Below are 15,148 nucleotides of genomic sequence, written 5' to 3' on the forward strand. Positions count from 1 at the left end.
TGTCACGCGCCCAGACACGCGCGTGGCCCACTCATTTTAGAGGAATTAACGTGATTTTGGGGGCAGGCTGATCCAATCAAGTTTAAAATCCCGTCCTGTGGTGGTGGGCTGTTCGCGATGCCACGTCTTTTTTTGTAGAAAAAAAAATGCAGAATTCTTTTCTTCTTCTCTCTGTTTGAACATGTGACTTAAGTAGACGCTCACATGGCTGCCGCGGCTGCATGATCCGATTTACTTTTTTTAAAAGTCCGGTGATCGGTGGCAGGATCCCTCGGCAGCGGCCACACGGAGCAGAGAGAAAAAACACCCGCACAGACACACAGACAGACGGACCATGGCGAGCAGCAGCGGGCAGAAAGTCGTGCTGATCACCGGCTGCTCCTCCGGCATCGGGTTACGAATCGCCGTCACGTTGGCCAAAGATGAGAAGAAGCGGTACCACGGTAAATGCGCTTCATTGTTACATTATTTCTCTCATCGAGCCTATCAGGAGCGAGCCTGTATCCAGTCTGTTTTCCCGGAAAAACACAACGAGAACCTTTGTTTTTGCACCGGGCTCCTTTTACGCACACATTTTCGAACGAATTTCGTGCGCAATAACGCTCAGTCTCTGCGCATAATCAGTGGTTTCGTGTGGCTTTCCTTTGAAACTACAACGACCCCGTGGTGAGATCGTATCCATATGCGTTTTCATGTCACCACTGAATCTCAGTGGCTACTCTGGGTCAACAATTATCATGTGAAAGCACAGTTTCCAGGCGCGATCATAAAAGAAGTGTCTTGTCAGTTTTCTTTCAAGTGACTTCTCTTGCACAAAGCGTCCTTTTATCGCCCTAAATGGTGGAGCGCCTGCTCCGGTTTAGTGCCTTTAGTTCCCTCAGTAGAGCGAGTGTTGAAAGGGGGACAAAGTTTGAGACCTGTACAAGCAGGGTTCACTGTGATGCAGGGGCCTTGTGTGTTCGGGTGTCCCACTTTCTTTTTACAGTGTTGGATTGGTGCGCGTCTCCCAGAAATCATTACTGTCACTCTGGGAACGGAGGATCCAGAGGCCTTTCTATGAAATGATGGGTTTTCAGACAGAATAACATTATAGACTCATTCCCCCCACAAACTCCTATATTGGGACTTCACTTACCGAATAATAGTGTAACACAGTTTGTCTAAGTAAAACCTCAGTGTTGTCCTTCTGAAACACAATACTAAGTTAAAGCAACACTATGTAATACCATTGCCAGCTTAAAGACATACATTACATCACCTGTGCATTAAAATCTCCATATAAATGATAATGTTACATGTTTTGTTTTTTTTCAGTAGTGCACACAGAAAATATGTAGAAGGTGCACATGAGGCCAACCACGATGGAGCAAATCTGGTCACAAAAAGAACTCTAAAGGAGTTAATGGTCTCATCTGCTATCCATGCTATTTCTCTTCAGTGTTATGGATTGTTTTGTTTGCAAGTACCAGTCTCTGCTGTAACATCTGGGTCTACTACTACTTAGAGCCAGAATTACTACTAGTACTAGTGTGTTGACCTTAGGTTTTTTTTTTAATTAATATCATTATTTAATTGTTAATTATTCTGCTACCCAAGCCCCCCCATAACAGACAGAGAAACCAAAGAAGACAGCAGTTCCCATGATCCCACGCTGCTTCCCGATGTCATCAAACTATTATTATTATTATTACTGTTATTATTTATTATTCCTTGTGATGAATCGACTGTTAGCGGCAGAAATTACACAATGCAAATGTTTGGTGGCTAGGACGTCTCTCGGAAATCATTTGCGTCACTGCAGAGTAGAGCGGCCACTAACGATTATTTTCGTAATCGATTAATCTGTCGATTATTTTCGATTGGATTAATCGTTTGGTCCATAAAATGTTAAAAACCGTTGATCAGTGTTTGTCAAACCTGGAAATGACGACGTTCTCGAACGTCTTGTTTTGTCCACAAACCAAAATGATTCAGTTTTAATGATTTCTTTGTTATGTGGAGCAAAGACTAAGAAATATTCACATTTAAGAAGCTAAAACAATCAGAAATCTTGTTTTAATCATGAAAAAAGCTTCAAAATAGAAGCTTCAAAATCGATTATCAAAATAGTTGCCGATTAATTTAGTAATCGATTAATAATCGATTAATCGTTTCAGCTCTACTGCAGAGACACTAATGAGCCTCAGACAGCGTAACATTATAAACTCATTGTCACCAGCAACCACAAAAGAAACTTTATTGTGTCCTCATGCTGAATTCTATAATTAACTGTTTGAGTGCACAGTCACACGTTCCCCAATTAATGCTAATTTTAGCCGTTAGTTTCCACTTTCAACTTTTAGGAACAACTGTGCAAGACTTAGTTAAAGCAAAACATTGTAAAGGTTCATTTAGGAGGGTTTACTGGCAGAATCTTCCACTACTAAGTATGTTTGCAGTGTTTAATTGCTTCAAAATTAAAATAGAAGAACATTAGGTAAGGGTCTTGCTTTCCAGGGGCTGCGTGAATGAACAGGCGTTTCCAGGCGGTGAAATAAAGTTGTAGATGGCAGAATTACAATATCACCAGACCGTCTTTTGCAGCCTGAAACAGAAAAAAAACTCTGCATGTCTTGTAGAGTAATTTAACCCAGGAGTGAATGTGGATGATATTTATTGCAGACAAAAGCCAGATGTAAGCATGCGTCACTGGGTTTTCCGACCTGTGTAAAAGAAGCTTCGCTGTAGCAAACACACCACGATGAAAGTGGATTTCTCACAACTTTTTTAAGTCATTTAAGCCAAACCTGTTCATTTTGATGCCTCGACTTGCTGGATAGTTTGAGGCTTTGCCAGGAATGGCAACGTTTCCACTGAAGGAACATGTATTATTTAATTGAACAGCCAACAGGAGGTGCCCTCAATGTCCGAACTGCCCTGTGATTAGTCAAACTACAGTCATGCACCATTCTGCTGAGATCTGGACTGACTACAGAGCCTGGAGGAGGTGCAAAATTCTTATGATCTTTCATTTCACTTAATATAAATTATGCTGATACATTATTATAGAGTTATTAATAAATAATGTCAAGGATATGCGGCATTATTGCCCTTTTCACAGTGTTCTTACTCGCTCACGAAACTGAAGAATGTCAGAAGTCAGTGACCCATCAAATTTAATTTGAAGGTCTTTAAAGGTGAACAAAAGGTAGCCCAGTGTTGCTTTAAAGTCTCTATCTTTATCTGGGATCTGGTGGGACTGAGTACACTGAAATAGAAGAGCAAAACAAAAGTGATTAACTGCCTCCTCAACTCTGGTTTGAGTCGATTTTTTTGTTTGCTCATGTCGTGACCTGTTTTCAATAAGGCCACCTCTGAGCCATGAAGCCGAGTCACTCTCTGTTTTCCCAGGGTTTTATGAAATCCAGCAGAGATTAAATATTACATTGTGCATAAAGTAATAATCTGTTGCAGCAACAGGCTCCAAACTCGGTGAAACCCTGAAAAGACCTCTGTGTGTGCAACGCAGTGTGGTTCATTCAAGAATGTTTTAAGCTGCCCAAGAGTAATTCCCGTAGGAGCCTGAAGGAACAATGGATCTCTTGTTCACTTTTCTACCAATACGTAAATCTCTTTGTTGCTTCATGGACACCCGGTTCTCAAATCATGAGATTAGACTTTAAAAGACTAAGCATTGAGACACATGCAAAGCAACATTTAAAGCAAAACGTCTCCAACTTCATTAAAATACATATTTAAAACAACATTTTCACAGCACCCCGGCAGCACAGCAGCAGCTTCTCCTCACCAACCAACATATCCAGCCCTTTCTCTGTTCAGACAAGATTAAAGTGCCTTTATCTGTCGAGGACAACAGGTAGATGAACGTGTGAATGGGAGGTTGTTTACTTCCACTGATTGCCATTGTGCAACAGCACTGTCTTCCTGTCTCTCTGCGAGATAATGTCAGTCAGTGAACACAGCGTGAAAAGAAACCGTGAAAGCTGAGGCAACAGTGTTGCTGATAGCTTCTGTCTCCGGTCATGATAGATTCATGTGCCGTGACGAGGTCAATGCTGCCCACTTCACAGGAAATCAATTGTGTGACCTGTAAACTAAAAGGCGCGGACTTTCCTAGAAACTCTCTAACCTGCTCATGTGTTTCTCTTTGTATGTGTTCTTGCCTGTGTTTGTGTTAAGGAAGTGGTTAAAGCTGCCCTCAGTGATATGCTTTCATGAGTTTACATGTTAAACTCTGACACCCCCTCAGGATAAACATGGCTGCAGACGGGGGCCACAGGGAAAAACAGATTTGAGCCTCTTTACAAAAAGGCTCACTGAAACAAATTTGCATGTTTAAAGGTCATATAGAGTGGTCCTGTTGCACATATATGTTAGTTATGGAGGTCTACTTACATACATTAACTTGTTTTTATGGTCAAAAACCTCCTCGTTGCTGTAAACGAGCCGATAGAAATCCTCTTTTCTGACGCTGTTTCGCAGCCGCGAGACTTGAGACTCAACTCTCTCAACCCGGAAGTGACGAAATCAGCACACCAGCTCTCAGAAGCGCAGCTCCCCCCTCTGGAACGGTGGATGCACTGCTACTCATTATCAAAACATTGTTTTAACAGTGTTTAAAAATAGCTTCTTCACGACTCCCGCCGCAGTCCCTATGACGACCTTTGACCCGGAGTCAGAAGACACTGTCGCTCGTGAAACACCTCCACAACGGACGCTATTCTTCTTCTGTGGTTCAATGTACGCAACCAGTTGTGCCCGAACTAGTGCCCGGAGCAGGAGGATCTGCTGTTCAGGAGAACCGCTGTTTACGTAACGTTAACGGGATTTTCAGAGATCTCACTGAGCCCGAGATTACTATTAAACACAGTGTTCTCAGCAGTGGCTGAACTGTTTGTTTCAAACCTTCAGGGCTTCTTAGACAAGGTAATGACGCAGATACACACTAAAAAAACAGTGTTAATTGGAACGACCGGTCTAGTTCAGCTTTAATATGTTAAGAATACGTCTGTTGCCTTATCTCGCAAAGTGAGCTTTGTAAACTGCTCTCTCTCCCACACCAAATTCCATACAGAAAAAGATATGTTTTTAGCTCGCAGGCACACAAGACCTGCTTGTCAACTGGTACATTAGACCAGCAGTTTGTGTCACCAACATCGCAAAATAATACATTTGAAGTTACTGAACAGTGGATCAACAGCGCCTGTGTGCCCCGATGTGAAATGTATGTTTTTCTCCATGGACTGTGGTTCAAGGAGAAAGTGGATTATGAACTTAAATTTCAAGCCAGAAACAGCTTTCTCACGCTAAGTGGCAAACTTTCTATTTTAAAGATATCCAAAACTTAAGCAGGCCTATGGGGGAGAGGAATGTTAACAGCAGGAAGGTAGCCAAACGTTAGCCTTGAGTTAAGCCCAATTTATACTTCTGCGTAAAGTGCTCTGCGTAGGCTACGTAGAGACTCTGCGTCGACGCAGAGACTGTCGAAGAGCCTCTGCGTCGTCTCCGGGTGCACAAAATATTTTTTAAGTGTCCGTCACTCCGTCAAGGGACTACGGAGACGGCAAGAGCTGCGATTGGTCCTCAGGACAGGCTGAGCGAAGCTGCTCTGTGCCGGCTCTCAGTGCGCTCCGGGCGTCCTGACAGAGGCGGAGCTGATCCCCGCCGATAACGCCGCTGCCGAACTATAAATATGTCACATCTTAACACACACAGCACATGTTTAGACCCTAAATGGCCAATTTCTCGCCTCAAATTATCTTAAAACTGCGTTCCGTCACACAGAAAAGTGAGAAACGGCCACTGTTTCAACAACAACAGTCTTTCGCTCTCTTTCTTTCTCGGACGCCATTGCTCACTGTAGCCAGAAGCACAACAACCTTGCGCAGCGACCCCTACTGATCGGGCGGGAAATTGCAGCGAGTGTCCGTCACCACGACGCAGAAGTATAAATGCTCGAGGCGTCTCCGTGGTGACGCAGACGGATAACGCATACGCAGTCGGAGAAGTATAATGTGGCCTTTAGCCAAACGACAACACTGCAGGCAGCAGCTTTAAAACAGACGAATTGTTGTCCCTCCACATATTCATGTCTTTGCGTTTTTTACAGGCAACAAATGGCAACATCTTACATGTTTAATAACAGTTTTCCCATTTCTCTGTGTCTCCCTCCCAGTTATTGCCACCATGCGGGACCTGAAGAAGAAGGACAAGCTGGTGGAAGCAGCAGGAGACACATACGGCAAGACCTTGATGCTGATGTCTCTAGACGTGTGCATCGACGAGTCGGTCAAGCAGTGCATCAATAATGTTAAAGACCGACATATTGATATCCTGAGTGAGTGGGACTCACCCGAAACTTGAAACACTGACCCACTTATTTGAAATCAGAATTGAATTACATTGCTTTTTGTCCCCAAACGTTGATAAACACACTGAATGCTGTGTCCCAATTCAGGGGCCGTCTCCTTTGGAGGACGTGGTCTATGTGTCTGATGAAGGCATTGGTCTTCGTCAGCCACGTAGACACCAAAGATTTCCCTATCATCTTACTGTTGTCGCCTAGCAACCACACCGCAGCTGGACGTGGCACAAATCACTAACAGCATTTAATGAATCGTGGGAATTCTTTGTTTTGTACTGAGTTGCAGCCATATTTAAAGTAGTTTAGTAGTTGTTCCGTTAACTCCTTTCAAAGTGATAAACTCTGGAGTGCAATGCATCCTGGAATATGTTGGGACGGGTAGCGTTTGATGGCTGCATTTGTCAGGGACATCCAATTTCCTTTGAATTTAGTCTCCGACAAATGCTTTTGTCCAATCCCAGAGAAATTAATGAAGCATTTTCCCACTGCATTTGGAGGAGGCTTCCAAATTGAACAGACGAGGTGCGGCGGTGTGAGGCAGTGTGGAACTACAGCCTGACTGTAAAACCCAGAACACAAAATGAGAATTGCTCTGTATTTGGAGCACCGTTCTAGTCTTGATGACCACTCAATGCTACGGTTTTCTTATTCACCCATTCACACAGTGTATATAGATATATTCATATTTATATTTATATTTATATATGCACAGCAATTTTTCTATCATACATCTGTCAAACCCATTCTCACACTGCCCGCACAGCTGTCCGAAATAATTTGGGGTTAAATGTCTTGCCCAGGGACACATTGGTATGTAGACAAGCACAGCTGGGGATCAAACCAAGACCCTCTGGATGGAAGACAACCAGCTGTATCACTGATCCACAGTAGCACAAATCTCTTTGCCTGAAAGTAAAATCATGGTACATTCTTACAATACTTATCAAGTATAACAGTAAAAACATCAAACTACAGTGTAATATTACTGTACTGATTAATTCTTACAGGCCACTGTTGGTGTAGTAGGTTCGCAGTCTTGTCTTTGCAGCAAGAAGACCTTGCTTTGCAGAAAGACTGTGTGCGTGGGTTTTCCCCAGGTTCTCCGGCTTCCTCCACAGTCCACAAATGTACAAATATGGGGATTAGGTTAATTTGGAACTCTAATTTGACCATAGGTGTGAGTGTGAACGGTTGAACGGTTGTTTGTCTCTCCAGGCTGAGATTGGCACAGCACCCCCCGCGAAACCTCCTGTGGAGGATAAAGCGGTAGAAAATGGATGGATGGATGGATCATTCATCCAAACAGAGGTTTTGAGGATTTGTATATGAACCGAGCTGTGACTCTGCTGTAGCACTGTCTTCCTTGTGGTTTTGCAGTAGATATTGTGAGTAGGCGGGGGGAGGAGAGCCGGGACAGTCTTCAAATTCCAGCAGGCAAAGAGATTCTGCACCAAAGCAGAAAAGGCATATGAAAATAAGCCCTGCAGTTTCATCTGAGCACAACCTTCTCTTTTGCTTGTTCACTGGGTCTTTAATCCCCTTAAAAACCTTCCTATTTTTGTTTTTGCTCAAATTAAACAATTCCTAGATTAGTAACACCTTGACATTCATGTCAATATATCTAGTCTTATGATTTAAAGGAACTTTTGAACTTTTGCCGTGTTACTATGATGACCATTTGCGATGACCACTATTGCGTGGATTTCCTACTTAATCTTGGCGTACTCAAAACCCAGAAACTGTCGTACGCACAAATAAATTCAGATGTATCACAGTGTGCGTACACATGGATCCAAGCACGTTTCTTTTGTACATCCCAAATCAACGTGGAATTGAGCGCACTGAGAGGTGCCAAACTCCTCCCTGTCCACGCCCCCATTTAAATATGCATATCGATTTAAATAGGCCCTGAGATTGATCAAATAACGCAATGAACAAAGGAAAGTAAAGGAATTTCACACAGTCTGAGCAAGAGATTCTAGTGAATGAATGAAAACGCACAGGGAGATTTTGTTTGGTACACTGTCAACAGGGATTAAATATGACAAAAAGAGACGTGAGTGGGAGCGTGTGCGTGAGTCTGTAAATGATGTGGGATCAGAGCAGCGCACACACACACACACACACACACACACACACACACACACACACACACACACACAGAGATTAAAAAGAAATGGTCAGATCTCAAGGTGGAGGTGAAGCGGAGGGTTTCTGCTCACCGCCGAAGCAAAGTGAACGCAACAGGTCAAACTATCAGCTGCTCACAATACACATCGCTCGTGCGTAAAGATATTAAACACTTTGACTCATGTCAAGTGTTTTTTTTTATTTCTCACAATTAATAAATGCAGAAGTGACATTTCAAACTTTACGCCCGCTTTCACTGACATGGATACTGAACACAGGGAGACGATCAGGGGCTTTGAATGCGCACATGCTCAAATGTGCATGGTGCTGGTTTACAAAAAGGGACAATTAAAAGAATAAACTAATTACTCACCCATCGCGCACTGTTCCAGCCTCCAGCCTGTTCCCAACCATGCTGTTAGTCATCATGAATGAGTCATGAGTTGAACCAGACTACCTTACACGAGGTTAGTTAGCTGCATTTGCGAATCACATATGATTTGAACATTGATGGAATGAAAATGTTTCCTATCAACATAAACAAATTCATCCTGTTATGGCGCTTTTATAGCAATGTGTGTGCAGTCAATAACTTCGATTACATGAGGGAAACCGGCTCTCGCTGAAAATTGCACTTTAATGTTGGCCTGTTCAACAGCATTGTATGGGAATTTGATGAACCTGGATGACATTCGGATGATTCCGTCCCACACAGCTGGCATGGCTCGGCTCAGGGATGACTGGCACATGAGCCAATTATCATCGTTTGCAAGTAAATCCTCACGTTCACTAAATACTCACTCATGTGAGTATTGCGCCATTTGCAAGGTGTTAATTGTTCATAAGTGTGTCTCTGATGTGCACATCACTCTGATGACTACTTGTTTTCACATTATTTACAGTTTCCCAGCATCACCACTAAGTGTCGCCAAAGGAACAATAGCTGTAGAAACAGGCGTATGCCAGCCATGAAGTTGGCGTGGGCACCGCATATTTCGTTTCATACATCTGAACGTGAGCGTGGAAAAGAACGTACGCCACGTTTTTGTGCGTAAGCAACCTTTGTACATGAGGCCCCTGGCCTGTGCAGGACAGACATGGTCATAATTAGTAGCGTTGTGGTGGACACTGTCCACTGTCTCTCTCTGACGTTGACGTGAGATTATGTGCAGTACAAAGAGCGAGTAACGTTAAGCAAGTGAGAGCCAATGACGTGATGCCTTGGAAATGAAAATCCCAACATCTCTGTCTCAACAAAGAAAATTAAGACTGACTTTGACCAAGATCCCAAGGACATTCACATGTCCAGATGCAGTGTGCTGCAAATTAATAAAAATGGACACCATGGGCAAAGTGGCTTTTACAAGTTGCCTTCCCATCTTAAGATGTGTCAGCACATTCAGTCCTTGAATTTTAGGGAACTAGTCCTGGGAAGTCTTTGAATTTCATGTCAACCCAGGTATGGGAACAGGCAGCAGTAGTGCTCCACATTCATGTCTTTGCATTTTCAAGTTGTATCACTTCACATACAGTATTGTGCAAAACATTTGGCCTCTATTGGATTAGTTGTTTTAGCAGTTCTGTAATGATCGTATAATTATTTCTCTATATATCACTATTGGAACACATTCAGAATAAAACCTGTAGGCAGTTTTAAATGAACATAATAACAATTAAAAAAATGTATGTCATGTATTTATTGTGATCGACTTTTGAAAGACTCTGGCTCTTTTATACTTGGAATGGAACCCAAGTTAATGTCACCGTTAAAACTTTGTTGGTTTAACCAGTAAGGTCTATTTCGCCAAGTTTATTCAAGACATGCTTGAGCACGTGTTGGAAAGCTTGCTAAAACATAAGACCAACTTTCAGTCACATCATTCAAATCCATATGCCAATGATTACTGAATTCATCAGGCATAAAAACAAGGCTGCTGGTGCATGATATTTTTTGCACAGTACTGGAAGTTTTCTTTGAAATGTTCCCTTCCTCCTATGAGCACCAGAGTTTTGAGGGACATTTGTTTTCCCCTCATTTGTCTGATCGTCTCTTTCAGTTGTTGTATTCAAACCTTGAGTCCGGCTAAAGGGGCTGTCTGAAAAAAACACTCTCTTCAACATGGAGTGGTTATGTCACACCTCTGCGTTGTTGTGTCACACTGACATCTGGTGGCAACATCAAGCAATAACAACTGATTTAAAAATGTATTTATGTTGAACTGCCATGTCTGTGTTTGTTTTTATCTCGTCAGTCAACAATGCCGGTGTGGGCCTGCTGGGACCTGTGGAGAGTATCAGTATAGAGGAGATGAAAAGAGTTTTCGAGACCAACTTCTTTGGTGTGGTCCGCATGATCAAAGAGGTGATGCCGGACATGAAGAAGAGGCGTTCAGGACACATCGTGGTCATGAGCAGCGTCATGGGGCTGCAAGGTATGAAAATAATATGTGAAGTGAAACGGCAAGTTCAGAGACTGACTTTGCAGCTGTAACAGCATTCAAATCCATCAGCTCTGTCAACTTCCACAGAAATGTCACATAATAACTCAAAATTGAATGTATTTATCACAAATCTCTTGGAAATGGCTGAAAATGTTATATTATACATAGATTTGCTCTTGTCACAATTTATATTGTTAATTAGGTCACAGTAGTTTGTCATTTTTTTTAAAAAGTGGTTTCCCATATAAAATGTTGGGGAAACACCAGACTATAGGATCACAGTGTATCCAGTTGCAGTCATAACAAATAGCCTATTTGAGTGCAGTTTATTTTATTGACTGAAAAGCAGAGTTATTTGTATTAAAAGTAGTGTTTAACTGCAGCCAACCGTCTCAGCAGAAGAGTTTACTGTGATTCTAAATGTCTGCACACTTCAAACCCTGTAATAGAGGTCGAACAAAATATTGATACAGTATCGTTGCCATGACTCGTGAGATATGGTTATCATTACTTCATGACTTGGAATGAAGCTAACGTGAACAAAATTAAACAGAGAGAAGAATTTGATAGCGGAGACAAAACTGTAACTCCTCCCATTTATTTATTTATTTATTATTATTATTATTATTATTATTATTTAATTACACAAATATTGCAATTGCTTTATTTTTCTAATTTTGTGCAGCAAAAATTGTTCATACCATGCTTACAGTTTGATCAGAGTACAAACAGCTGCAGGTCACTTTCTAGTGTTTGTTGTTTAACTAATTTAAAGTGCCAGATGGGTTGGGATTACCAGAACATGTTAGTACACTAATCTCATTCTCATATTCTGTCTGACACATGTTCATTACGTGTAAATGTGATTGTCCTGTTCTTTGTCTCGTCAGGAGTGGTGTTCAACGATGTTTACACTGCCTCTAAGTTTGCCATGGAAGGATTCTGTGAGAGCATGGCCGTGCAACTGATGAAGTTCAATATCCGGTAGATTAGCCTCTCTGCCCTCTATCTCTGTCCTCACATCTGTCTTCACTCTGTGTCCCTCACACACGCCCGTGTGTTTGTGTCTGTGACTCCCCTCAGGTTGTCCATGATCGAGCCCGGCCCAGTGCACACTGAGTTTGAGACAAAGATGATGGAGGATGTGGCCAAGATGGAGTATCCGGGAGTAGACGCGGACACAATACGTTATTTTAAAGACGTTTACCTGCCATCGTCCATAGATATTTTTGAAGCCATGGGCCAAACACCTGAGGACATAGCCAAAGTAAGACAACTGTTTTCTACCTCAGATGTTACTGAATCAAAGTATTGACCTTTGTCTGGGGATGGCTTCATACCAATATCACAGAATCTTCCAATAATCAGTCCATTACAGTCCAATTTTTAATTACTTTCAGGAAACTATTAAGTTGTTTTAAAAACATAATGCTCCAACAATTATTCTGCTTCCAAAGTAAAAGATGAGTTAAGATGTTGTGACTGCTTTTTCCTTTAATTTGTACAATCTTTGCTTGGATCAGGGGTGGAATCATTGGCCCATGCACAGAGCGTCCAGGCCAGCTTGAGCCTGACTCTAGTCCATCTGACCATTTAGAACTCTGGATGTCACATGCCCCAGTTTGTTTACGCAGCCATTGTGGCAGCAAAGGCTTTGGCAAAAATGAACAGCTCCTGGTTTCAAGCCGTCACAGTTTACTTTGCACAATAAATCCATTGACATTGAGCAATATATTGCAGATTAAATTATACACTATATGGACAAAAGTATTTGGAAAATTGATCTTTACACCAACAAGGACTGTGAGGACGTATTCAAATACATATACACTACTTTAATATGGATTTGTTCCCTCTTTTGAAGCTGTAACAGCTTCCACACTTCTTGGAACATGTAGTGTTTCTATGAATTTGTGTCCATTAATTCTGTAGAGTATTTATGAGCTTAGAAACTGATGTCAAAAGTTAAACCAGGTCTTTGTAGTCCTTGCTTTGTGCACCATGACACAGTCATGTTGGAATAGAAAAGGACCTTACTCAAACTGTTGCCACAAAGTTGGATTGGAGATAAGAGGCCTAGAGACTAAAGGCTGGAAAACACTCACCATTATCCCTCCTCTACCGTGGCGCTAGCAGCTAGCTGTAACGTAGCTTCATCGCTGTCCCCCGTCGTTGTTATCTCGGTCATCAAGAAATCGATCATGGATAGTTGACAATGCTCCAATGAGTCCTTAAGAAGACGTTTAGCAGCTTATGAAGTGTCTAGCAACAGAAGGAGCAGTTAACACAGCTCCAGAGCAGGAGGAGGAGCTGCTGCTCAGAGGAGTGGTCTGCCTGCTAGTTACGTCACGAGCAAGCACTTTTCAGATCCACTTGGGAGAGCTCAGGAAAACAACTAAACCCTGCGTTCTCAGCAGTGGCTGAACTGTTAGTTATGAAACTTTAGGGCTTCATAAATGCAGACATAGATACACACCCAAAAGCAACGTTAATTGGAGCTTCAAGCAGGTTAAAGTAAAATAAAAACCTGGTCAACAAAACGTAATACAGGAATGCTAGAGCACTGACAGAAGACCAAGATGAACAGGCATACACTGAGTGCGTTTACATGCACACTAAAAAACTGATTCCTGGCAGTAATAAAGGTGTATACATGTCTCTAAGCCTAGGTGTGTTAAACAGGTTTTTCAAAAACCGATAACTAGAAACAGGTGTGACACAATAGAGCAGGAGCAGGTAATCACAGAGGCGGGAAACACAGGAGAGCAAAACAGGAGGGCAGGAAGTGACAACACCAGTGGAACAAACCAAGATTTGAGTTTCAAAAGAAAACAGGAGTTACAAGACTTACCCTGGATTTCCACTGGACGCGTTACAGCACGTCAGCGGCGCTGTCGCCGTTGCAAATCGCTTCCATTCTAATCAATGAGAGCATTTCCACCAGTCTCAGCAGCGTCCCAGAAGCTGCTCGCCGCGCCGCAGCGCTATCGATAGGTAGCAGTTCTATTTTTGCCGTTGCCGCTGCTGAGCCGTGTAAATTCCAACAGAGCAGTTTGCACCAGACAGGAAGTGCGACACAGACTCAAAGTAAAACATTTCCGCCGCCCTTTCAAAATAAAACACAACGCAGGTCATATAGCCTGTCACAACTTCACATCAACATTACGTCGTGACCGGTGCTGCCAGGTCAAAAGTCTCAGAGAGTCATAATGTACGACCAGAGACTGATTGTTGAAGTGGAGAAACATAAAATCATTTATGACACCAGATCAACAGTTCTTCCACGTCGGAGAATGAAAAGAAGCTGTTGTTGTTGTTGTTTCCTTTATACACGCAGTCTATCGCGGGATCTCGCGAACTCGCGTCCGTTTAAAATTATCGCGCGATCTTCCGTGAATACCGCTGGCTCCCAAGGCACCGCGCTGCTGCTGTAAAGCACCCGGTGGCGATTGAAGCTGGGCAGAGGACGAAGCAGAACCGCGCCCCTGACGTTCCGCGGCTGTAATGCGTCCAGTGGAAATCCAGGGTTAAACAAGTGATTTAAGAAACAAAGGGGGGCTTAAGTCACTCCTGAGTGTTATGTTTCTCTGGTGGTAAAAAACAAAGCGATGAAATCACTCACCGACTCTTCGTTTCTCTCTTTTTTCTGCAGTGCACTAAAAAGGTTATTGAGTCAAGCAGCCCTCGCTTCAGGAACCTGACCAATAGCCTCTACACGCCCATCGTGGCCTTAAAGTATGCAGACGAGACCGGTGGCCTGTCCGTCAACACCTTCTACAACCTGCTCTTTAACTTCGGTCCTCTCATGCACGTAACCATGAGCATCCTCAAGTGCCTGACATGCAGCTGCCTGCGGAGACGCACCATCTCACCTAACTGAAGCGAGAGGGTCCAGTCTTTGCTCTTTCCCACTCCCAGTTCCTTGTTTGACGCCCATCTAGGACCTTGGTGCCTTTCTTTCCTCTGAGGGTTTTTTTTTTAATTTTTTTTAATACTAAGCGGGTTAGACTAGAACCAGGAACATGGAACGAGGGAGGAGGAGGTGCCTTTGCCGCCATGATAAGCTTTGCCTGGATTACATGCACACTTGCACAGAGAGATTTTGTACATAGGCCAACCTTGTGTACTCTCCAGAATCAAGTACAAACGACACGCATTGTACATGGGCTTGGACAAAACTGCAAAGCACAAAAAATTGAAATAATAACAGAAA

At 42.8% G+C, this 15,148-nt stretch overlaps 1 protein-coding gene across 1 annotated transcript; it reads left to right on the forward strand.

Annotated features, from left to right (window-relative positions):
• Positions 1-204: 204 nt before the first annotated feature.
• rdh8a (retinol dehydrogenase 8a) lies at positions 205-14,862 on the forward strand. Its single transcript, XM_083896368.1, has 6 exons — positions 205-443; positions 6,176-6,337; positions 10,747-10,926; positions 11,826-11,919; positions 12,019-12,202; positions 14,588-14,862. Exons 1-6 carry the CDS (start codon positions 335-337, stop codon positions 14,813-14,815), a joined length of 957 nt encoding a protein of 318 aa, XP_083752494.1. The 5' UTR covers positions 205-334; the 3' UTR covers positions 14,816-14,862.
• The last annotated feature ends 286 nt before the right edge of the window (positions 14,863-15,148 follow it).

The sequence above is a fragment of the Microchirus variegatus genome (assembly GCF_963457635.1).
Source record: "Microchirus variegatus genome assembly, chromosome: 10".
NCBI classification, from domain to species: Eukaryota; Metazoa; Chordata; class Actinopteri; order Pleuronectiformes; family Soleidae; genus Microchirus; species Microchirus variegatus.

What these genes read in the sequence shown, in the direction of transcription:
- rdh8a (XM_083896368.1), top strand. Translation starts at nt 335, where the DNA reads ATGGCGAGCAGCAGCGGGCAGAAAGTCGTGCTGATCACCGGCTGCTCC. An exon ending in CCGACATATTGATATCCTGA is followed by an intron (nt 6,338 to 10,746) that starts GTGAGTGGGACT and finishes TTATCTCGTCAG; the next exon opens with TCAACAATGCCGGTGTGGGC. An exon ending in CACCTGAGGACATAGCCAAA is followed by an intron (nt 12,203 to 14,587) that starts GTAAGACAACTG and finishes TTTTTTCTGCAG; the next exon opens with TGCACTAAAAAGGTTATTGA.